This window comes from Salvia hispanica, chromosome 3 (assembly GCF_023119035.1).
Source record: "Salvia hispanica cultivar TCC Black 2014 chromosome 3, UniMelb_Shisp_WGS_1.0, whole genome shotgun sequence".
Taxonomy (NCBI): domain Eukaryota; kingdom Viridiplantae; phylum Streptophyta; class Magnoliopsida; order Lamiales; family Lamiaceae; genus Salvia; species Salvia hispanica.
The window spans coordinates 46480413-46505459 of record NC_062967.1 but is presented as its reverse complement, the minus strand read 5'-3'; the positions used below and the strand labels follow the sequence as shown (position 1 = coordinate 46505459).

Here is a 25047-nt window from a genome sequence, read left to right as displayed (position 1 = left end):
CATGTGGAGTTATTAGGGTAGTATTTAAATGAAATATGGTGGGGTTGTTTGGAGGTGATGGGAATAGGATTCCATTTATTTGAAATTGTTGATGCTATCAAAGCATGTTTGTTTGTTATGATTTTTATAACGTTTGAAGGCCTCTTTCAGTCATTGAATTGTCAGACTTGTTCTGTTCACACCCATCTCCCAAAAATGTGGGCCTATTTTTAAAATCTACTATCATGGAGTAGATTCTATGTAGTCTTAATTCTTAAACATGATCCGGAGTTTACATATGGGTTCGAATAGCGTAAATTAAAATTAATTCCATTAACTATTGAATCCTCTTAATTTTGTAATTAATCAATTCAATTTATTGAGTATTACACACTAAAATATAATGAGTGGATTTTAATTTATAGATAGTGTAGATTCTAAATTTTTTTAAAGATTATGTATTATTAAAATTTGTTGACGGAATAAGAAATTTTAGTCAAGAAATAGTTAATATAATTTGGTTTGAATTAATGAAATCAAATGTGGTTAAATATTAATTGGTTTTCTAGAGGAAGTTTAACCGACAAATGTATGGAATATTTGGCCGACCAATCTCTACATTGACAATACTTTCAAATTTGCTTGACTCTAACTTTCATTATCGAATCTGAATTTGAGGATAGCCTAGCTAGTTACTTCTTTTTAAAAGACAAAATGATGAATTTAAATAAAAATTATCATGTTAATCTTATCACATAACTATATTAACTAGTAATTCTTTATTAAATAAGATAGACTAACATTGTATTTTATGTTAACTATAATAATTATAATGTACTACTCCCTTCGTCCCGGGTTAATCGCACGTTTACTATTGGGCACGGAGGTTAAGAAATTATATTAAATAAATAGGAGAGATGAAAAAAGTAGGAAAGATAAGAGAGAGTAAAGTAAATGATAGAATAAAAAAAGAGTGATTAGATGTTTTGTCTTTTGGTAAAAAAGGAAAGAGTGCAAATAACTTGGGACGCCCAAAAAGGAAACTAGTGCAACTTGAGAAATCAGTTGAATTATGTACCGAAATGAAGTAATAAACCTACTACAATAAAGTAAAATGAGTTTCGATGAAGACCGAAATAATACCTACTACAATAAAGTAAAATGAGTTTTTAATGAAGACCGAAATAATACCTACAATACTGAAGTAAAATGAGTTTTTAATGAAGATCGAAATAATTTACACAGCTATTTGGTCTCGACATAGATCACTAACTCTATATTCTTATATTCTTATAAGAAGAAGATATAAGAATTATAGATTTTTGGTTGAAGATTTTTGTGATATGGGAAACCTCAGGAATGAAGATGAAGTTCGGAGATATACATAAATATTTGATTTTTATTCCAAGTACTTGTAAAACGCTAACTTTTTTTATCGACGAGCCATTCTCGGAGCCACACGTCCCGTCATTCTCGACTACTTACATGTCATTCTCGGAAACATTAGTTCGGAGAAATTATTCCTCTTTCAAGAGGGAAGAGAGTAGACTAAAAAGCAATTATTCGGGTGGAGAAACTGTAAAGGAGAATGCAAAAAAAAAAAAAAAAAAAAAAAAATCTTTATTTTAAATTATAATGAAAGACTCCAACATATAGATAACATGCGGAGATAGAGATGTCAATTGGGTTAACCCGCTCGGGTTCGGGCCAATCCACTCGGGTTGTCGGGCTATTTGGGTGCGGGTTGTTCGGACTGTGAATTTTTCGGGTTATAAATTTTTGGCCCTAACCCTAAATCTCCGGGTTTCGAGCTAACCCACGGGCTATTCGGGTCAATAGTAATCTTATATGTTACTTTCTATCCAATCAAATATTCTAAATTATTAAAAAGTAGATTGTCGCAAATAGTAAAGTATTATCAAAGTGATCAAGAGAAAGAAAATAATAGCAATTGAAAATTGAAACAAAATAGATAAACGTATCGTTTAATTAATATCACACATGAATCTGACTACAATTAAATGGAAATCATGCATTTCATATAACCCTAACTTAATTTGAGAGAGAAGACATAATTACCATATATTCTTCATATCAAATGTTGTACAATATTTAATATTGATATTACCAAATGTACTTCGTATAAGTATATAATCCAAAAGTTTAATTATATTTTACATTAAATGCTCAACCCGTGGGCTAACCCGCAACCCACTCGGGCCAGCCTGTATAACCCGCCGACCTGAACGGGTTAGCCCGTGTAGCCCACTTCTGAATATGGGTCGATTTTCCGGTCCTAACCCTATGATTTTACCGGGTAACTCGGGTCGACCTGTGGATTTCGGGCTAGATTGACATCCCTATGCGGAGATATAAAAGATATCATAGGGAAATAAATCAAATAAAATCATATCAAATCCTATCCATCTATAAAAAAACGTATGACTAAATATATTCTAGTAATAATAGACCAAATAATATATTCTAGATTTATGGAGAAAATTAGATGAAGTGGCATAGATATCAGGAGGAATGATATGCTACATACCTTATGCGAGCTCTGTATGTGAGCACCATTTTCGTTTGACGCACGTTTAAGTTGTTCGTTAATTCTAATACTTTTTTTAATGTTATTGAAATTTTAAATTTCAAAGAATTCATAAAACCTAATGGTCGATTTGCTCGTTTTCTCTATAATTTCAAATAAATTAATAAAATAACAAATCAAGCTTTGATTTTTATGAATTTTGTGAAATTAAAAATTTCAGTAAACAACGTTAAACGTGCGTCAAATAAGAGTGGTGCTCACATAAGGTAGGTAACATATCATTCCTTATAAAAATTAGTATCAACTCTCCTGCTATTGGAATATATCTTGTCCTCAAGATGGAAACCCAAAAAGCATCGTCCGTCGATGCTGAATTTTGCTTCAAAATCCCTACTAATTGTTTATCTCATTTGAAATGGACAGATAACATAACATCCTTCATTAAATAGTTTGTATTTGCGGCACTATCAACCTCATCAGTGAACTCCAAATCAGAGACAATGAAATGTTTTGTAGGTGAATCTAAACCCGAGTGTATGGAAAGCTTTGTGGGCTGCTCCAAATCCGAGTTGATCGAAAGCTTTGTGGGTGGCTCTAAATCAGATACAATGGGAAGCTTCGTAGGCGACTCTGATGCATATATAGTTAGAATTAATATCTTGATTTCCTTTCCTTTTATAAATTAGGGGTTTATTCGATTTTCTAGTTAATTAAATTAAGTAGATGGAAAGTTGTTGACCAATATTAATTGACTTTGATATTTTATTTCTTCAATTAATTAGAGTTTTTTTTAGTTTATTTTCTTTAGTTTGATTTTTTTTTTTTATGTTTAGAATTTTTCATTATAAAGGTATTTTGTTGGACTAAAAAATACATCTTTATTTATTAATATTATTATGGGGGTGTGTTATATTGCTAACTTACCCCTAAATTGTCAACTACAACTAAATAATAGGCATTAGATTTTTAAATTAAAGGTGATGATCTTTCAACCCTTCAGTATTAATATCATGCACAAAAAATATCAATAGGGGTATTAATGTCAATTAACTACAAAATTAGTTATAACTAACTTTTAAAAGAAATCCCAAATTTAAAATCATATAACATATATCAAATTAAAGATAATTTTATAAGGATTCCAACGATATCCTACATGCATATGTTCCGACGTCAAAACTTGAAAAAAAATTCGAAATTTTTTAATTTTTTCGTACAAGCAGAAATGTCAACATACTATATAAAATATGTCAATATAATACATGTAGAATGTCAATATAAGCAATAAGTTAAGATTCTTAAAACATTGTGTTGACATTCTCAAAACATTGAGTTGATATTTTCGAAACACTATATTGACATTTTCATCCAAAACCGTAATTTGGAGTTTTTTTTTATCTTTTTCGATTTAATTAATAAAAACAAAAATTACACGTGGCAAATTGTAGACCACACGTTTTCTAAAATCCTATGGCCTTAAATTAGTTGTAGTTAGCAATTAAATGATGAGTTAGCAATTGATCACTCCCCTATTATTCCCTATTATTATGAGTCTTATATTTAGTTCTCTCTTGAATTATCAATTTAATTTTATCAGAATATCAAGATGCCAAAAAAAGTCACTTCTTCTCAACCTCTAAATGGGTTTGAAATTTTGAAAGACAACCTATTGTGGATGTCCCCTATAGACCATGATATAACGTAAAACATGACCGTCCAAATTATTTTTTCAATATCTTTAAAGGGTCACCAGGCCAGGAGAGAAAGATATGCATTTGATTAATTAGGGAGACACATGGAGATGTTCATCGCTCGCAATATGGGTACCATAAGCTGTTGGACTTCGTCCTACAATAATTGTCACTCTTATTGTGGGCACGAATTTTAAAAAATATAAAGATAAGTTAGTTGGAAAAGTTAGTGGAGTGTGAGATCCACTTTTTTATATTGATTTTTTATAAAAAAATGTAAGTGAAGTGAGTTAATGGAATGTGAGACCTACTTACCATTTATGATAAAAATGAAGTGTGACAATTATTGTGGGACTGAGGGAGTATCTTGCAACTAAAAAAAATATGTTCAATAGATTTTAGTTCCTTTTTGTATAGCACATAACTGTCTTCATGGGATGGAGGGAGTATCTTGCAACTAAAAAAAGATGTGCAATAGATTTTAGTTCCTTTTTGTATAGCACATAACTGTCATCATCTATCCCGCTGACTACAAATATGTAGAGTCTGACTTTAGTGTTGAGTTTTTCGAGAATAAACCACACGTGGAGTTGTGCTAAGAAAAGCATATAGTATTTCTTTAACCATAGTCTTGCTCTTTATTCAACTTTATTAATATGGATGTGCTTGACATTTGATTTTGATATTGTGCTAAACTGCTAAACTCCAATTTTAAGTTATGGACTTGTACTACTACTATGCACTCCAATTTTATAAGAACTTGCTGTTGAAAAAAGAATGAATGATTGACATGTTCTAGTACCATTTGATGAACCGTAAATCATATCAAGACTTCCACTAAACATAATTAAGTGTACAAAACACTATAGATAATCAAAAGTTGATGTTTTGGGAGTTGGCCAAAATTAACGGCCAACGACCGTTGTTGTGGATGAGGAAGCTGCCGAGATGGCCCGCAAGTGTGGCTTATGAGGTGTGTTTGGTTGCGACGCATACATCATGACCAATGGCATGCAAGCGTGCTCGTGCCCTTCACGCAACATTATACGGATATTCTTCGAGTTTTATTTTTTCAATTACGATGAAGAAATTATATTTAAGGTGTTATTAGAGCCTAATAATTATCATGAAATTTTTGAAAAAATTGTTTCTCCACAAACTTTAAACTTGACATATAATATCATGAACTTAGATAGTTACTCAAATTTTCCAACCAGCAACAAAATCCGGCTACCTTTCAGTTGTTATTACCACTGAAAAATGATAGTGATGTGATTACAAAGTCTCTAAAAGCCAGATCCATCTCATTTTAATGTTGTTGGATTTTTTCGACGGTGAAAAAAGTTCAACAATTATTTAAGTTCGTGGTATTATATGCCAAGTTCAAAATTCGTGGAGAAAAACAAATTTTTTAAAAAAGTTTCACGATATAAAACAAATTTTTTTAAAAAGTTTCACGATATTCCTAAATTTGATTATATAACTCTTTTTACCTCTATACGGTCATTCCAACGACTCTTTGATTAACTCTTTAAATTTTACTTTTTCTAAATTTATTTGACATTCTTTAAATATCATTTTCCAGTTTTCCTCACCTCATTTACCTCCACTTCAATCAATCTCTTTCTAATTGGTTATGTTGATATGAATTTATTAAGTTTTCAATCAATCTCTTTCTAGTTGGTTACATCGATATGAATTTATACAGCTTCGAAGATGTTCACGATACCCATGACCAATTGACCAAACTCAAAGTGGATTTAATTGATGGAAGATGCAACTCACCACTCTATTACAAGTATTTAATTTTACATTATGTATAGATAGCTGGCAAAACACTCGTTCTAGATTGTTGAACTGGGCCCAATTGATGAACTGATTTAAATAAATTTCATATGGGCCGACGCGTTAGTTTTCGGCTGGAATTCTTTTTTGTCGCTCATGTATTAATGATCTATCTATTCAATCGTAGCATTATTTAAATATTAGGGATGAATTAAATTAAATATATTTTAGCTGTTGAAATTATTTGATATCCATTTTAATCCAAAATTTAAAATGTATACATTTATCATTTCTAAATTATTAGCAGTGGAGGTGTGTTCAATTATTTAATGTACATTTATCATTTCATATTACGATTTCTAAATTATTAGCAGTGGAGTATTTCTTTTTCAACTGAGTCTCTGACACATAAAGGTTGATGATAAGCGCAAACCTCGTCTCTAAAACTTAATTGAAAGGAAATAGTATAATTATATAAATGCGTAGATATTTGGTACAATTACCGAATTCTGGATATTTTTGTTATTATTAAGGACTCTTTGATAAGTTAGTAATGTCAAGATATAGATACATATATGACTATTTCTAAGTGTTTGATATCATAGTTAATCTATTATGCCAGTCCGTGGTTTTCTGTATGGTCCATCCGAGTCCGCAAATTTTTCCTTAAAATACAAAGATATGTATCTCACAAATTTGGTCGGATAGCATTTCTAACTCATTTATTATGATTTATTAATACAAAATCTAGATAATTTCTTATCTACCAAACAACAACGAAAAAACCTTCATCCGAGCTTATCTTGACACGAAGCCCGCATTTCTTATCTTATTTAACAAATCTTGTTATATCTTGAATACGATATAGAATTATAATAAAAAAATTTATACATTCAAATCGTCCCTAGTAAATATCCTTTACAAAATACTATTCCAAATATAGGGTCATGCTGAAGTGAGTATATAATCAAAACTATTCAATGACCATCAGATATTAAAATAATTTGACAAGATTAGATATGTATAGTACACTAAACAATAAAAGAGTAAAAATCATTAATTTGTTAGAATATAGTAACCATTCTCTTGGTCCTCACAATATCAATATAATATAATAAATATATTAACATAATAATAACATGAATATTTCAACACAACACAGAGTATATCAATACAAATATATTGTCATATAGGGGTGTAATCAATTGCTACCTTTCTTAATTTGCTAACTTGTTAACTTATCAATGCAGTGTATTAAAAATGTCAATACAATGACATTAAAATGTCAACACATAATTTTGTTGAACTTTAATATAATATGTTGATATTATGTGTTGATATTTTGATGTCACCGTGTTGACATTTTTAATACACTGTATTGATGAGTTAACAGAGTTAACAACTTAAATAATTAGCAATATAACGCACCCCTTTCATATAATATTAGATATGTCACACGAAAATATTTATTAAAATAGACTAAAATTCAAACGGGACTTACATTCCATTCACTTTCCTATATATTTTTTAAAACTCATGCTCAATATAGGGTGGACTAAAAATGGAGAACGAAGATAGTAGCAACTTTTTTTTTATGAAAATAGTGACAATAGTTATGTACTCCTAACATTCAAGTGCTATTAAATGTGCCATAGTAGTAAGAATGTGATCAAATGAAAATTCTAAATATTATACAAACTCAAAATTATTATTTGGACCATTGAAAAATGTCAACATATCATAAAAAAACATCAACAGAAAAATGTTAACAGAATTTCAACGATAGTCAATGATTGATGCTATGTTGATATTGTGTTGATACTGTGTTTACATTAAAATCTTGAAATTTTACACTGTATTGATATTATATTGAAGCCGTGTTAAAGAATTTTGAGTTTGTATAATATATAAGTTTGTATTTTATTACCTGCAGTAGAATGTATTATGAAATGATGGGGCAATTTTGTGTGTTGGGTTTGCGTCACGATTGGATCGACCCGGCCTTCAAGCATGGTGGGAGCGTGCAAATTCGCAAGTGCGCACAAAAGAGAATTACTAGTATATTGAAATTCATTAAATATAATTATCATTCAAATCATTATTGATTATAACATATACATTTTGGAGTAATTTTTAGGACATTACAAACATATCAATTTTTTGTAATTAAAATTAGTCCAATATTTTGGTGGCCCAAACGTTCAAATTACTACATTTGACCATTTGATTTCATAAATCAAATTACGAGATTTGACACAATCAATTCTATGAATATTGTGAGTTATGAGCTATTTGCTGACGTCAATTATTCTTTCTCAAATAAGTTTATAATATTATTATCTCACTATTGGATGGGAACTCATCGTTGTTTTAATAAAGGTATCGTTTACTCATTTTTAAATGCATGTCGAAATTTCAATATAATCTACTATATTTTTTATAACTTACATTCTCATTTTTCATAGATTGATTCTCATTTGTTTAGTGTCAATGCGAGATATTCAACAATCAAATGGTTTTCATCTATAAACAATTTGACATTAATACGCTATATAGTCTATAGTCAATTTGCAGGTGTTTTATTTTATTAGATCCTATTTAATTGCTAAGACTTCTATAGTCTATCCTATTTAAATGCTAAGACTTCTATAGTCTATAGACTATATACCTTACGTTTCGTTAATGCCGGTTTTATAGTGCAATATTTTATAGCGAAACGTACTTTTTTGCCTACTTGTGGTCCTTGCATTTATTTTATTTAAATGCAACTGGTCCATATTTGAATTATATGCACATTAAACATATGCACGATATTTGATTTTTTAAGTTTACTTTTTTGTTTTGGAAAGAAAACCATATGTCGTTACTAATTCCCATGTTTGGAATAATTCTCGAAGTCACTCAATAAATCGGGACCTCAATCTAATTAATTGCGGAACAACACTTTTTACTCAAGTTCCACCTAATTATAAGAAAATAATACTGCTAATAAATTAAAATTAGGAAGAAATTTTAATACAATTGTAAAATGGTGTGATACTTAAATTACGTCACGACGTTAAAAATATAAGTTAAAGACGACAACTTACTTCATAGTAGTAATAATTTCTTTTCAAATTTTTTAGGCTGAACAAGGGTTGATCTATTAAGTGATGAAAATTACATAATATATGATGCTTTTCGAATAAAACATCTGTGTACATAAAGTGTGATTCCTAGCTCAATATTTCAATGAACATATGTTGGTTTCACAACTCGTACTATTATGAAATGTCCCATTTTTTTCCTCGAGTACTAAAGCCCCACCATTAAAATTTAATACACAATGCAAGTACATTAGTACCTGTGAATTGAATTATTTTTGTCAGGTGAGCTTTTGATAGCACTGTGCTATGTCCATTTCAATTATTGAAAACCTTCATTGCACATGCTTGTTTTATAGGCTAAATTACTAAAAAAATTTGAAATTGGTTCAAATTTTAGTTTATTTCACGGTTTTATAAAATGACACAATGAAAAAAAATTACTAGTTATTTAAGTATGTTCATCTTTTGTCAACCAAACATTATTTTTTTTTATGAATAGAAGATATCGTGTAATTCATCGTCCACGTATGATTTCTATATGAGATAATTGTAAATCCGAACTTGTGATTTTCAGATTTTTCAAAGTTTTAATAATGACTAGATCTTTATTTTATTTTTTTCCCAGTTGAATAAAATTAAGTATGCATATATTATACACGTACCCCTAAATTTTAGATTTAATTGAATTATACTACTCATAAATTAATTTTATTAATAATTATATTAGTATTATATAGCGATACAAATTCAATTAAAATAATAATTTTTTCTTAAAGTTATTGTTATTTAATTTAAAATTTTAATATTTTTCTAAATTGTTATGGAATAATTAGCATGCAGTTTATTTTAAATTAATTCATATTTATAAATTGATTATCGATGTAAAATATCAAAATAGTTCAATGATATAAACACAATTTATATACATTTATCGCTACATTTTATCATTTTACTTATATACACATGCTAAACATGCTACTCCACCTTTTATCATTTTTCTTATATACACATACATTTCATGCATTTTATTATAGTCAGAGATCTTAATTATGAGAATAAACTGGAAAACTATACAACCCCAAAATTCAATTTCACATGCTAATTAATGAAATGCAATTACAATTTAAAAATGTGCGCACCACTTCTTCTACCAAACTTATTTCTGTCCTACTAATATTTCCGGTCAGTCGAATTGACAAATTTGACCTTCTCCCAAATTCTTACTAAATCCATTTTCATTTTACATAATACTATAGCGGAAAGTAATTAATGAACTCGATCAATAACCATAAAAACTTGAAAATTTCTCAATTTTAACCAAACTTCAAATCTCTAGACCTCCTAGTTTATTCAAGGTATCATTTATCTCATGTTCATAAAATGTTGGAGTTCAATTAAGAATTTGGTCAAATAACCGTAATCGAACCAACTGCCAAATCTTCTTAGGGCTGTATTTAATCTGATTTAATACTAGTATTATCAAAGTAGTGCTCGATTTCCAAGATAAAATTGAATCTCATGAACTAAACATACTATAAATTCAATTCCGGATACACTCTTCTCCTATACACGTACATATACACAATTGATTTTCTTTTCTCGCAAGAAAAAAGCAGCAGAATCTGTAACCCCCATAAAAACGCACAACACAACACACAGTAAAAACGAAGAGAAGAAAGAGCACCATTTAAGACCAGCGTGTTTCACAAGCGATTTTCTCTCAGATCTTAGTTTTTTCACACACTGATTTCCTCCTTATCACGTTCCTCTCAGATCTGAAATTCGCATCCGTACTACTACTATTACTGCACACACACACACATTGCGGTAGAACAATCCTTCTCACAATCGTCTCCCAAATTTTAACCAATTTTACGTATTTAACCCGATCGCAGATCTGGTGAACACCTCACAATGAGCTAAATTCGTATCTGAACGCGTTAACGTATTGATCAAATACGCAATTCTACATATATAAACTGCGAATATTGTGATTGTTGTACAAAATATATATAGGCGTAGAGGTTGTCGGCATTGGCTTATATAGTGTGCAGTGTAATATCTGTTGCTATGGCGATGCAATCGGGGGCTATGGTGGTGCCTGATAAAATCCCGGTGCAATGGTACAACCACCAGCAACAGCCGCCGCATTATCAGGTGGATGAGAGGGAGGGGTGTTTGATGTGGCTGAGAGGTGAATTTGCAGCTGCCAACGCGATAATCGACGCGCTGTGCCACCATTTGATGGCGGTGGGTGAGCCTGGGGAATATGAGGGTGTGATAGGGTCCGTTCAGCAGAGGAGGTGTAATTGGAATCCAATTTTGCATATGCAGCAGTACTACTCGGTGGCGGATGTTGTTTATGCGCTGCAGCAGGTTGGTTGGAGGAGGTCGCAGAAGGTGGTGGGGTTTGAGGGGGGTGCGCCTGCGAGGATGGGTGGTGGAGGAGGAGGAGGGAATGAGTTTAGGAGAGGAGGAGGCAGGGGACAGAGAGGGGGACTTGAGGTGCAGAATTTTGGTGGAGAGATGAACAAGAAGGATCTCAACAATGGCTACTGTAAAAGCAATCTGAAAATGATTGAGAAACTGGATGAAGGGGACAAGGCAAAGGTGGAGAAGGAGGAGGATTCAGAAGGTAACAAGCCAAGTTTTTTTCAATGAATTTGAGTCTTTGTTTCTGCTGTGTACAAGTTCTTTTAAATGTGAATGCTTTTCGTTGGGAAGCCAACGAATCTATTTTACTTGTTATTTTGGTTTAATTAGAAGGTTATTTATTTCGAAACCAATCGGCATTTGGAAATTTATTGGATCTGATCGGTTATTAATGATCCACTTTTTGTCTGGTGAAATATGATATTGAAGATGGCTTCTTGCTCTCTAACGAGATTAATGGCAATGAATCCATCTTTTATGTATAAAAAGACATCGAGTATGCAGCTAACCAAATACTCAACAGGGAAGTCAAGGGGATGGATTGCAAATTTTGTTGAATTATATGGAAACTATATGTGCCGGAAAGTACTTCCTCAGTTTATTGGCTAGTTTTTTCTTTTTCATATCATTGAAACCTTTCTTGTTTATGTTCATGAATGTGCATTCAAATTTGTAAATATTTTTCTCAAAATCTCTTGGATATTTGTCCGTTGCACCAATTCCTGTTGTCTATCAAACCATTGGGGTTCTACGTATCGCATAATATGCTTATACTGAAATGGCCTAATTCTCTCGAGGCGCTTTATGATTTCGTCCCTGCTGAAACAGCTGTCACATCTTCTTTAACATGTCATTTGTACCACACTTCCTGAATTGGTTTAATTAGCTTCCTAATGATTCAGGAGAATCCACAAACTTTAATGTTTCCATTTGAATTCTCTCTTCATTGTCAAGTCTCTTCTTGGAAGTTAATGGTTAGATATATCACACATGTGTGTCCAAATTAAGTAGTGCCCTTCTTGGTCCTAACTGTGCATTCTTCATAATTAGGTTTGCTATTCCAACTTCCATATATTAAAAACACTTATCTATTATGGTAAGAGGAAAGAAAACGAAAAAAAATCCTCTAAAGGGTTAACTTTTTGCTCATGTATGAAGTGACGGGACTCGATGAAAAATCTGAAGAAAATGGTACAGCAACAACACAGAGAAGTACACAAGAAGCTGTTGCTCATGCAGATGCTGAGGCGGAGGACAGGGGTACTATTTGAAATCCAACTCTCCATATCCTTTTGGCTATACTTTTACCGTTACAATATCTTTATAATTTCTGTGCCTAATGGAGAATTGCTTGTAGGATTAGTTTCCAGTATACAAGTGCTATTTAGAATGTCTAATATGTCCATATGTTTAACTGAGATTTTGGATAGGCTATTTTTTGGTTGCTGATCGGAGTACCTCTTATGAGTGTTTGACATGCTATTTAAGTTCAATCAATATCATGCATGAATATGTTAGCAAGCAAATAAAAATAACGTTCAGCATTTGTAGGCAGCTATTTTCTTGGAATATAATCCCATTCCTGTTACTTCCCCATTGCAGGGTCTTGCAATATGGATGGATCTGGATTAGTCGAGAAATCGAACCTTGAAGTTTCTCCAAAATCTTTTGTTGCTTCTGAGATATGTGATGGAATATCAGTAATCTCCTTTACTCATCTTGTTATCATACATTTATTTTCTTAAATTTTGATGAGCTCAGTTGTCAAGACATTATTGCGTTTGATAATTTGGATTATAGGTTAATATAGCTGAAGGACTTAAGCTCTATGAAGATTTATTTGATGATTCAGAAATTTTAAAGCTAAATAATCTGGTAAACGATTTGAGAGCTGCTGGGAAGCGAGGGCAGCTGCAAGGTAAGTTTAGTGGTAGCTATTTGTGGCACAACCTGCAAAACTAAACATATTTCTCTCTTTTTTTTTGCTTTTTTTTCATTCAAAATGTTATCAAATTCGAGCCTTTAATTTGGAATGGCCCTTTCATATCTTGGATTGGGTGATAAATATAGATGAAGATGCTCTTTGTGATGGAGTTTAACTGTGTCTTAAAGGAGTTTTGATTAGACTGGTTTTATCACCATTAAAAAATGTCTGTGTTAGGCGTAGCAGACCTAGTGAAGTGATGTTAGACTATATTCTTTGCTACATCTATATTGCACATACTTTGAAGTAAGATTAACAAAAAGAAAATATATAGTGAAGCTAGGTCACTCCCTTTATGAAATGCTGATTAAGTTGACAATCCAGTTAAATCTACATGCAATTCATGTAGGAGAGGAACAATTATGTCTCCTTAGGATCTTTCTTTGATAAGAGATTTGAGAATCAAAGTAGCATTTGGCTTCTCTAACTGGATTTGTTGGGAAATATTATGGTGTCCAAGTAGACTGGATCATGTTGTATTCTTTTTGTAAATGAATGTCTGGATAGTTATAATGACCTAATAGGAGTATAATATTAGATCATGTAATAGAATTTTTTTCCTGAGAACTGAAAAGCCAGTGTTGCACATTTGATTGAACTGGGCTTACATTTTAGTTTATTTGCAACTAAGATCACCAAAAATTGAAAGTGAAATTGAACTTTATTGTTAACTGAATTCTATTTTAACTAATACTCCATAAAACTAATGGACAAAATTATTACTGAAATCCTCTGTGATTAGTTAATATTTCATAGTTTAGTATAAAAATGGAATGTGAAATTACTACTTATTAAAATATGTGTACATTGATTAATTGCGAGTTGATGTTTTGCTTAATGAACTGAAATAGAAGTAGAATCCGAACTGTAATCCTATCATACTATAAATGGGTTATATGTTGCGTCTGTGTTTCTACTCACACAAATTAATTAATATAGCTAGATTGCTTCCAGAATGACTGAACTTTAATGATTACAGTAATAAAATGAAATAATGGTTGAAATGTATGATCTCTGATTTTTCACTTTTCTGTTCAACTGGATTGATTTACACATTCACTTGGAAGAAACTGATAATAATTACCTCTAAATTATGAACCTTACCTTGGGCGCTATGGAGTCTGAAATTATATCCATTGGTCGTTCATATGAAAAGTGCAGTCAAAAAGAAAAGATCATGCCTGTGGCGGCTTTACGTCATGCATCCTAACTAAAACATTTTGTCATCAAGAGTTTAGAAGGTGCTTTGTGAAGGCAATATTCCAGCTTGTAAACTGTAAATAGAGTAGTTGGATGCACACCTCAGCATAAATGTCAGGATCCTGGCATCAAATTCCTGTATATTCTAAGCTCGCAAGTCTAAATTTCAAATGTGTGACAGGAAGAATTGTGCATTCAATATTTGCCACTTGAACGACCAGCAAGAATGATCCTAATTAAGATTCAAGTTTTTATCTGGTAGAATCTGGGTACCTAGAGATGTCGGAATTAGCATAGTGACGTGAGCATGGTCCTTTATTCCGGATTAGATTTTCTCCTTGTATTAAAATGTGCAGTGTTTTATGGGGATTCCTTTTGCTCTCTCAGTCATTCCATCAGCCTACTATGATTTTGGTGAAACCTTGACTTCAGTTGAAAGCCAACTGAAAAGAGGAACTGTCTGTCAAGGCAATGCGCTTCCTTCCATGTTTGTTCTTACTTCTACGTTTGTAGAAGACCTGGAATTGACAGAAGTCTTAGATTGTCTTCACTTAAATGAGGATTAGGAACTGTCCCATCAAGCTATACACTTTCAACATTGTCTTAAACAATCTTCACTGGTCCTGACTCGTAAGAATGCATTGATATTTGTTTTGTTGTTTCACGTTGAAAGCTTTGGAAAATAATAAAATACTCTAAAGAATCTGGACGATTATTTTCACCAGTACATGTATGAACGATGCTCAACATCGAGTAAAAAAATGCCCATCCAGTCGTTTTGGGCACCAATTACTCTCGTAAAGCAATTTATTTTTCTTTGTTCCACTGATACAGGTCAAACTTTTGTTGCTTTAAAGAGACCCATGAAGGGACATGGAAGAGAGATGATTCAATTGGGTGTCCCCATTGCAGACGCACCTCCTGAAGACGAAGTTGCTTCAGGAACTTCTAGAGGTATGTTCCAAAGCAAGCATGGAAATTAAGCTAGTCTTTCATTCTGGTAGTGTGTTTGTTTGTGCCTCCCACCCCTCTACATGTTTATTGTTAAACATGTTCAATAGGGTTATGATAAATTTTGCAGATCCAAAAATTGAGCCCATCCCGGTGGCGCTGCAAGATGTTGTTGAACGGTTACTTAATAAAAATGTTGTTAGCACCAAACCGGACTCAGCCATCATTGATATCTTTAATGAGGTCCCATATGACAGTAGTGCATTCTATGTATTAATTATCTGTATTGAAGTTGACATATCTAATTTGCTTCTTCGCTTTTATAGGGTGATCACTCTCAGCCTAATATCTGGCCACAATGGTTTGGAAGGCCTGTGTGTGTAATATCCTTGACAGTGTGTGAGATGTCCTTCGGTAAGGCAATGCCAGTGGATAATCCAGGAAGCTATCGCTGTGCTTTGAAACTCTCTCTTTCACCAGGGTAATTGCAGATATCTTTTCTTTTTCAAATAAATTCTCTCTACTTCATTTGCTGTTAATTGCATACAAGGTAACATTCAGGCATATACGTCTTTCTAATCACCTCCCATGATAACTTGCTTTACGGGGTTGATGATTGATTAGACGACATGATGTTCTGCCTCTTATGATTAACATTAATACTTTGTTCACTATCTAGGAATTGTTCCATACTCTCAGTCTGTAGTTAACAGTCAAAATTTGTCATTTTTTGGTTTGATATATTTTTTCTCCTATTGCTGTTCTTGTGTAATTTTTTTCTTGCTACTTACAGATCAACTATCGTAATGCAAGGGAGATCTGCAGATGTTGCCAGGCATGCGATACCGTCCCTGCAGAGACAGCGAATGCTTGTTACATTGGTGAAGTCGCAATCTAAGAAAACCATTGGCGGTGATGCTCACCGTATTCTACCTCCTACCACCCCTTGGGTTCCACCCCCTAGTAGGCCACCAAGTCATATTCGCCCCGGTGCTGCAAAATATTTTGGCCCTGTACCACCCACTGGTGTATCACCTGCTCATCAGCAGCTACCCCCACCTAATGGAATCCAGGTCCAACCAATGTTTGTATCTGCCCCTGTAGCACCAGGCATAGCGTATCCGGCACCAGTTGCTCTCCCTCCTACATCTGCTGGATGGCCTGCAGCTCCTCCACGGCATCCTAAGCCTCGCCTGCCAGTCCCCGGCACAGGAGTTTTCCTTCCATCACAGGGCTCCAGTAAACCATCAAATCAGACCGCAGCAACTGAAAACAATAGCATGGAGACTTTAGGCAGTGCAGAGGAGAACAGTGCAGGGAAATCAAATGGTTCTCTCTCCTCCCCAAAAGTTGACGGTGAAGCCACAAAACAGGAGTACAGTGGCAGCAGTGACAAATCGAAGGATGACGAGCAGGAATGCTCAGGTGGGGCAGTTTAGTTAGAAAAGCAAAGAGAAGGTTGGAGGTCTCATTCATGTACTGGCAAAGGAGTTGATAGTTGAATGAAAATGTAAAGAACGGAAAATACTAGGATATTTTTGGTGATGAGACTTTTAGTGATGGGTGGAAGGAGCTTATTCATTTTTGAGCTCCCTTCATTCTCTCCTACTTTTTTGGCAATGTATACTTGGACATTACATGGAACATTTCTCGACCATTGAATTAAGCCTCTATTTTCTGGCTTATGCCTCATTGCATTTTTATCTATTTCTTCTGCATATTTGCTGCTTTTATGTGTTTCCCATCTCTTATACTACAACATGTTACTTTTTTTGCATTTTCCAAACTCAAGCTGGGCTTGGCATGTTTCTCATTTGCATAAAATGTGTTGGTACGTACACATTTGGAATTTCATACACCTTCGTCTAGATATGAAAAAAAATACTAAGTTTTTGTGAATGCATCAAAGAGAATAAGAATGAACTACAAAAATGGTCCATGGACTATGGGTTTATCTCGCCCATAGTCCTTGGACTTTAAAAATAACGCCAGACATCCCTGGACTAAGGGTTTATCTCGAAAATGGTACTTTTTCCCTGTTTTCGGTCGAAAATACCCTTTTGGGGGGTTTGGGCAATTTGGTCTTTTTACATTTAACATTTTAAATCTGATAGTATTTAAAAATTGTCATTCTTCTTCCTTTTTGTCATTCTTCACTTTGTTTCTTTATTTCAATATTTTAATTTTATAAAATTAAATTTTAAATTTCAATTTTTAAATATCAACAAATTTTTTAAATTATAAAAATATTAAATAACAAAATTAATAGTCATAATCAATTTTTGATAGTGTCTAATATATAATCAATAAGGTATGACAACGCTTTAGTTTTAATCACTATTTAATAGCTTTAATCACAAATAGATCATATATAACATGATTTATTCTGAAATAAATATGCATCTAATGTAAGACTATTATCATTTTCATGTATTAATTTGAAAACAATCAAAATTTACTAGAAAATTTCAACAAAAATACTCCTATATAAATTTTTTAGTAGGATCAAATTTTTAATCAACTTCATAATATTTAATCACAAGCAATTATAAATTTATAATAACCGAACGGAGGCTAAATTATTAGCTCTTATTTTTCCATCATGATTAATATTATTTTTCTGTACTTCTTCAATTCAGCTGAATATTATACTATTAAATAAAAAAAATTAATAGTTTTTAATCAATATTTATAGTGTCCATGAAAATTAATAGTTTTAATTAAAAAATTTATTGATAATTAAAAATTAAAATTTAAAATTTAATTTTGTAAAATTAAGTCTAATATTGAAATAAAGAAACAAAGTGAAGGATGACAAAAGGGAAGACGAATGATAATTTTGAAATAATCAGATTTAGTACCTAACTAATATCAGATTTAAAATGTTAAAAGTGTAAAAAGACCAAATTGTCCAAACCCCACAAAATCCCCTAAAAAGGTATTTTCGACCAAAAACAGTGAAAAGGACCATTTTCAAGATAAACCCTTAGTCCAGGAATGTCTGACGATATTTTTAAAGTTCAGGGACTATGGACGAGATAAACTCATAGTCCAGTGATATTTTTGTAGTTCACTCAAAAAATAAATGTAGTACTATCAATTCCCCATTAGTTGGAAATTGATTTTTCAGAAAAGAATAAATGTACTAGGTTCATCTACTGCAAAATCTAAATATGTTCCTCGAATAACTGGCTTGGTCCCCTTGTCTTTACAAAAACATGAGAATGTAGGCATAAGTTTGGCGAAGAAGTAAATTTTGGTTGCTATAAAGAAAACACCATGGGGTATTTGAGGGGGTGATGTTTGGGTGTGAACTTTTGGCGCAATAAGTCAAGATAGTTAGTTTTGGTGTCGCCTTAAATCTCAACAAAAGCAGGTAGGGCAGCTCAAATCAATTCAACTCAACTCATTATTATCTTGGTCTGTGGTTAATTATCATTTCCATCATTATCAACATGTAGTACTGTTAGGTATGAATACAATAATTAAAATTCAACACCACTAAAGGCCCTTACAAGTTTGGAATAGAATTAGAAAATCAAACACAATTTTCTCCTGGTTACTTCTTACGTACTCTCCCTATGAAAATGAATTAAATCTTGAATGATTACTAAAATACAAGTTTAATGTTTATTTTTTAAATTTAATATACTACTAGTATAATTTAATAGCTTAACGCGTATATTTCTACTCCAAATTGACTTACATTAAGATGTGGTAAGCAAACAACTACTCCAATACAGGCGTGACAGTTAACCGTCCAAAGCATAAAAATAATGTTGGAAATAGAATAAACTTTAAAATGTCTAAATTGAGATAGTAAATTAAATACTACTACTATTTCTTCAAAAAAATAAAAACGTTCAAACATATTATTTTCATTAGTTAATAAGCGTTTTTAGTATATCATTCACAATCATGATACTGCTAAATTAAATTGGCATCGATTATATTTTGTGTGATGTGTGCGTTAACTGATTGGTAATTTCAGAATGCATAATTTGAATATATTACAAATAAAGATTAAATCTTTAAATACTACTGTACTTAGTAATTAGGAGTATATACGTATGAAAAGGAGAAAGTAAAATTGAGGAGATATTGCAGTTGCAGGTATCACGTAAGAGAAACTGTAAACTCTTAACCTTATTAGTATAAAATATTACTCCTACTCCGTATGAGATTTAAGAAAATACTTTAGTGCGTTAAGTATAATGAAAATAAAATAAGGTAAAATGAGATATAATAAAATTTGAAAATCAAGTTAATTAAAATTTGATAAAAGTTATCAAATGACTCACTTGGGAAAGAAATATGGTTCATTTTTGCCTAAAAGAAAGTAAATATGGAGTAAATTTGGAATGATATAAAACCATATAGTACATATTTCTCCTTATAATATCCGTAAGATTTCTCAGAGTCATATCTCTCAAGTCTCAACACGTGGCTCACAACATGGTTAAAGCTTCTCCACGACTACGCACTCTACACTATTCGTATATTATTATATGCTTACGTTGCTTAAATATTAAACTATACAAATGAGTCCCACAAAGACACACTAAAATAAATCATTGATAAAGTACAAGTACAACTAAAAATTAAAATAGTACACACATTATAATAAGAATGATTGATTTAACATTTAAGTAGTAAATCCCTAGAAGGCCAAATCATCGTGAGTTTGACCCTCTTATATGTTTTAAAATTTTAATAATAAGCAAAGGTGGCACACTGCTCACCCACACGACTCTATAAGAGTCAAAAGATAGAACATTAGAATATTTAAACAAAAATATGAAATACTACTATACATTGTACATAGAGAGAGGTGGGGTTAGTCAAATGGGCGGAAACAAATCATATTTAATTAGCATAGAATAAGCATTAATTAACGGCGACAAATCCGCCTCACGTAATAAGCACACTAACTCGGATCCACGTATGGAGTATTAATTATACATAATGATTTTAATCATGAAAACGATATTTAAATAGATAAGAGAATCAAGCTGTCAGCCACTTCCACACTTCCACACCACAGAATATGAATATCACATCATATGTTCCAATACAAATCAAAATCAAACAAAAAGTCATCTTATCCATTTTCAAATAGTACAAGTATTACAATATGCGACAAACCAGACATCCGAAGCCTCCCTCTGACAGATATAACAATATTAATACTAGTAGTAGTATTATTTGTTTTGTCATCACAAATTTAAATTGTCACGCATCAAGTCACAACAAAATCATGGCGACATCATCACCAACAACTTCACACCAAACCTGCCGGATTCAATTATAATGCAATTGGCTCACAACAAACACCCTTAAATGAAGAAATTATCAACTTTTACCCTCCAACCATACACATGGGAATCAATTCACTAAGCTATATACAACATAAAGCAGCAATTGGAGTTTCAAAAGCAATTAACAAAACCTCAAATCCATGATTCCTTTCCCATAAAATAAAATAACCAAAGCTACCTACATGCGTTTAAAAATAGATTTTCAAGAAAAAAATAGATAAATTAATCTAACTCCCAACTGATTCACCTAACCAAAGAATGGCTCTCTCCCTCTCTTGTTGCAGTGCTCATCGGCCGTCAGCCGATGTGAAGGAATCCGCAAAGCCAGAGGGGCGGATGGGTATACTCGTCTGAGTGTTGTCGTTGCTCCCAGGGTAAGACGAGGAGGTCGCATCCCCATCGATCAAGCTCATTCCCTCGAGCGCCTGCCACTTCTTGAGCACCTGAGGCAAGGTCATGTCGTAATCAATACCATACACGTCGTCGGGATCAGCAGGCTCAGATGGCTTCCACAGCTCTGCCAGAGAGGAAAGCACATTCACCACATGTCCCATGTCGGGCCTCTGATGGGGCTCCCTAGCAGAGCAGTGCCCAGCCAACTCTCCCACCGTGCAGATGCTACCCAAAGTCTCCTCAGTCACTTCAATCGATTGATCAATGGCTTTGCGGAATGTGTCCTTGTTGATCAGCATGCGCCTGAACCACGGGACAAGATGCTGTCTGTCGTCTGGGAATGATTCGTCTAAAGCTTTCCTTCCAGTGATTATCTCCATTAGAATCACTCCAAAGCTGAACACATCGATCTTAGTACTCACTCGCCCCGTCACTACAATGAGAAATGGAAACACACATTTATAACCAACCATTTTTACTCTATGGTGATATAATAATGATAACAACAACATTAAAGGCAGTGCAGCATACTACAGACTACAGTCTGTTGAACTAAATCCTATCAGCAAGCCTCAATTTATAGATAATTGAAGGAGTCATACGTAATCATACAAGAATTCAACAAGAATCGGATATTCAACTCATTCCTAGTTCCCTCACAGGCAAAAAAGTGAACTTTGAAACAGAGGCCTCATTGAACCTTATCACACAAATGCAGTTATTATCTCATGGATAACAAAAATGTAAAATTCATGTTGAATCAACCTATAGCAACTCCCATAAAGCAGAATCAATCAATAGTAGATACATATAAGCATATACTCACGAAAAGCAATAGCAGCAAGAGAAATAAGTGATCAACCTGCATACTCTGGTGCAAGATAACCGAATGTTCCAGCCAGTTTGGTCGCAATTGAAGCTTTTCCATCAGGAGCAAGCCTAACAAGTCCAAAATCTGCTACCTTAGCCCTCATATCATCTCCAAGTAGGATATTAGACGGCTTAAGATCCCGGTGAATAAAGCTCTGCTGAGCCAAACCATGGAGGTATTCGACCCCTCTAGCAACATCGAGTGCAATAGTCAGCCTCTTCATCCATTCCAGAGGCTGCAAACCCTCATCTTTCCAGCTGAAGAGAAACCTGCTAAGCGTCCCCTGAGGCATGTACTCGAAAACAAGCAGCCTCTCATTCCCGTCCAAGCAATACCCCAACAGAGCAACCAAATGCCTATGCCTTACTTTTGTAAGAACAGCGATCTCAGACCTAAACTCCTCTAACCCATTCTCACTGATCACACCAGACTCCATCCGCTTCACTGCAATCTTAGTCCCATCGTGCAGCTCCCCCTTGTAGACAGTCCCGAATCCACCTTTCCCCAGTATGTTTCGCTCACTGAAGTTGTCTGTCACGTTTCTCAGAACTTGAATAGAGATCACCATATTACCAGCCTCGACAATGTGGATGTCACTCGGACCACTGCTCCCATGGCTGTTGGTCTCACCCGTGCCACCACCACCATTGGCACTTGAACCAGCAATGGTGATCTTGACAGCATCGTCAGAGCCCGAGAGACGTGGATGTATGACTGTCGTGTGAGGAGACTGAACCCTCCCACTGCGCTTGCGCTTGCCTCTATAAAGACAGAAGACCAGCGCACCAGCGAAGGCAAGAATGCAAAGCCCCCCAACTACCGAACCTACAACAACTCCAGTATAAGATTTCTTGCCACTGCCTGACCCACTACCGTCTGGATTTTTTTTCCCATCAGGCTCAGTAGGTGGTGGGCCATCCTTGCCAATGTTGACATTCCCAGTAGTCTTCACATCCACACTAGTCTTGAATTGGGGAACCTTTCCATAAATCTGATTATTCGAAATGTCGAGCTCCACGAGATTGGGCAATGTGGTGAGCTCGGTCGGAATGGTTCCTGTCAAGTTATTATTCGACAGAACCAGCCTCTGCAGCGACGTGAGTTTGGCGAAGCTCGGGGAAATAGTCCCAGAGAGAGCCATTCCTTTAAAATTCACCACGGTGATGTTCTTTTGAGTGCAGGTAATCCCTTTCCAGGAATCACAGGGATCATTTCCTTTCCAGTTATCAGCAAATGTAGCAGGATACCCAAAATCCCTCGCCACATCGAGCAAAGCATTAACGCGGGAATCACATTCTACGCCGGGATCGGGCAAGCAGAAACTGTTGCTACCGGGAGTCATATCAACCTTCACAGCGCCGCCAAATTTGGGGGTTTTCCCTTGCAGCTTATTACTCGTCAAATTAACTGTCGCTAGGGTTGTCAATCCAACCAAAGAGTCGGGCACAGGGCCGGTAAAGCTATTCTGCCTCAAAGACAAATCCTGCAATTGAATCAACCCAGTGAAATCAGGCAATGGGCCGGAGAAATCATTTTTGTGCAGCCAGATTTGAGTCAACTGAGTCATGTTTTGCAGAACAGAAATGGAGCCGTTCATTCCAACCATCTGGCCGTTGAGCCACAGGCTCTGAATCGAGGAGCCAGCCAACGACGCCGGCAACGGGCCCCAGATATTGTTGAACGCCAAGTGCAGATTAGTCAAGCTCGAAAACGTCGCGGCCCCGAAAAAATCGGGAAACGGTCCGGAGATATTCGCGGAGGTGGCCGTAAATTTTTGCAGAGCGGAGGCGCTCTTGAGGCCGGCCGGAATTTGCCAAGAGGTGAAGGGATTGTAATCCATGGAGACCTCTTGCAGAGAGGTCATACCGTCGAAGAAGTCGGGAGGGACGGAGGTGAAGTTGTTGTTGTTGACGGAGAGCGTTTGCAGCGAGTTCAAGCCGGCGAGACTCGGGAGGGCGCCGGAGAGCTGGTTGTTTTGGACCTCCAGAGTTTGGAGAGATGTGAGCTTTCCGAGGGAGGGAGGCAGCGAGCCCTGGAGGTTTTGTTGCCTGATTTGGATCCTGGTGACGCGTTTGTCTCTGGAGCAGGTGACGGACTTCCAATTGCAGGGGTCTGGGTCGGTCCACCCGAGTTGACTCGGCGCGTTGATGCTCTTCTTTAATTCCTGCATCACCGCCGCGTCGCCGGATTGAGAGCGGGCGGCGGCGACTAGAAACGAAAAGACGGTGAAAAAAAACAATGCTGATGACGCCATCGGACTGGAGATTGAATTGCAATTGACGCTTTTTTCTCGCTGCGGAGAATTGAATGAGAAGAAAAATTGCTCCTGCTAGCAAAGAGATTGTTTTCCTTGATTGGAATTATTTGTTTCCGTTTTAAAATTCTGGTGATTTTGAATCCGAATCAGAATCCGAATTCAAAATCTGTGACAGCAATGAGTTGCTTCCATTTATAAATTGTGGCGATAATTGGTAAATTGGGAATTTTGAGTAGGGTTTATGGAATGAATGGTGGCGAAGAGTGGGAGTGAATCGGAGAGAGTGGTGTTTTTGTGTGATGGTGAGACAGAGAATCAGAGAAGGAGGATTACAGTTGGCACATGCGTGTGGGGACCACTTTTTTATTTTCTTTTTTATGTTTTCCGGATTAAGAAGTTATTAGTATTAATATATTACCGATACTGCAAATATTGATACATATTTTGCTTTTTTGGAATATTTATTCATAGCGTCTTTATCTTCTTTATTTATGCTGTATTCCTGTTTTTACCTTTGATACACTAGTATTGACAGATCATTTTTCCTAAAT

The 25047-nt window shown here is 34.4% G+C and overlaps 2 protein-coding genes across 2 annotated transcripts; one reads left to right on the top strand and one right to left on the bottom strand.

Moving 5' to 3' along the window:
* The first annotated feature begins 10717 nt into the window (after positions 1 to 10717).
* On the top strand, positions 10718 to 17342 carry LOC125209744 (RNA demethylase ALKBH10B). Its single transcript, XM_048109328.1, has 8 exons — positions 10718 to 11724; positions 12681 to 12782; positions 13125 to 13222; positions 13323 to 13440; positions 15541 to 15660; positions 15788 to 15900; positions 15984 to 16138; positions 16451 to 17342. Exons 1-8 carry the CDS (start codon positions 11160 to 11162, stop codon positions 17094 to 17096), a joined length of 1917 nt encoding a protein of 638 aa, XP_047965285.1. The 5' UTR covers positions 10718 to 11159; the 3' UTR covers positions 17097 to 17342.
* Positions 17343 to 20993: 3651 nt separating this feature from the next.
* Positions 20994 to 24783, bottom strand: LOC125213560 (receptor protein kinase TMK1-like). The gene is made up of 2 exons (XM_048114173.1): positions 22231 to 24783; positions 20994 to 21801 (listed from the first exon to the last, which is right to left on the bottom strand). Exons 1-2 carry the CDS (start codon positions 24491 to 24493, stop codon positions 21263 to 21265), a joined length of 2802 nt encoding a protein of 933 aa, XP_047970130.1. The 5' UTR covers positions 24494 to 24783; the 3' UTR covers positions 20994 to 21262.
* Between the last annotated feature and the right edge of the window lie 264 nt (positions 24784 to 25047).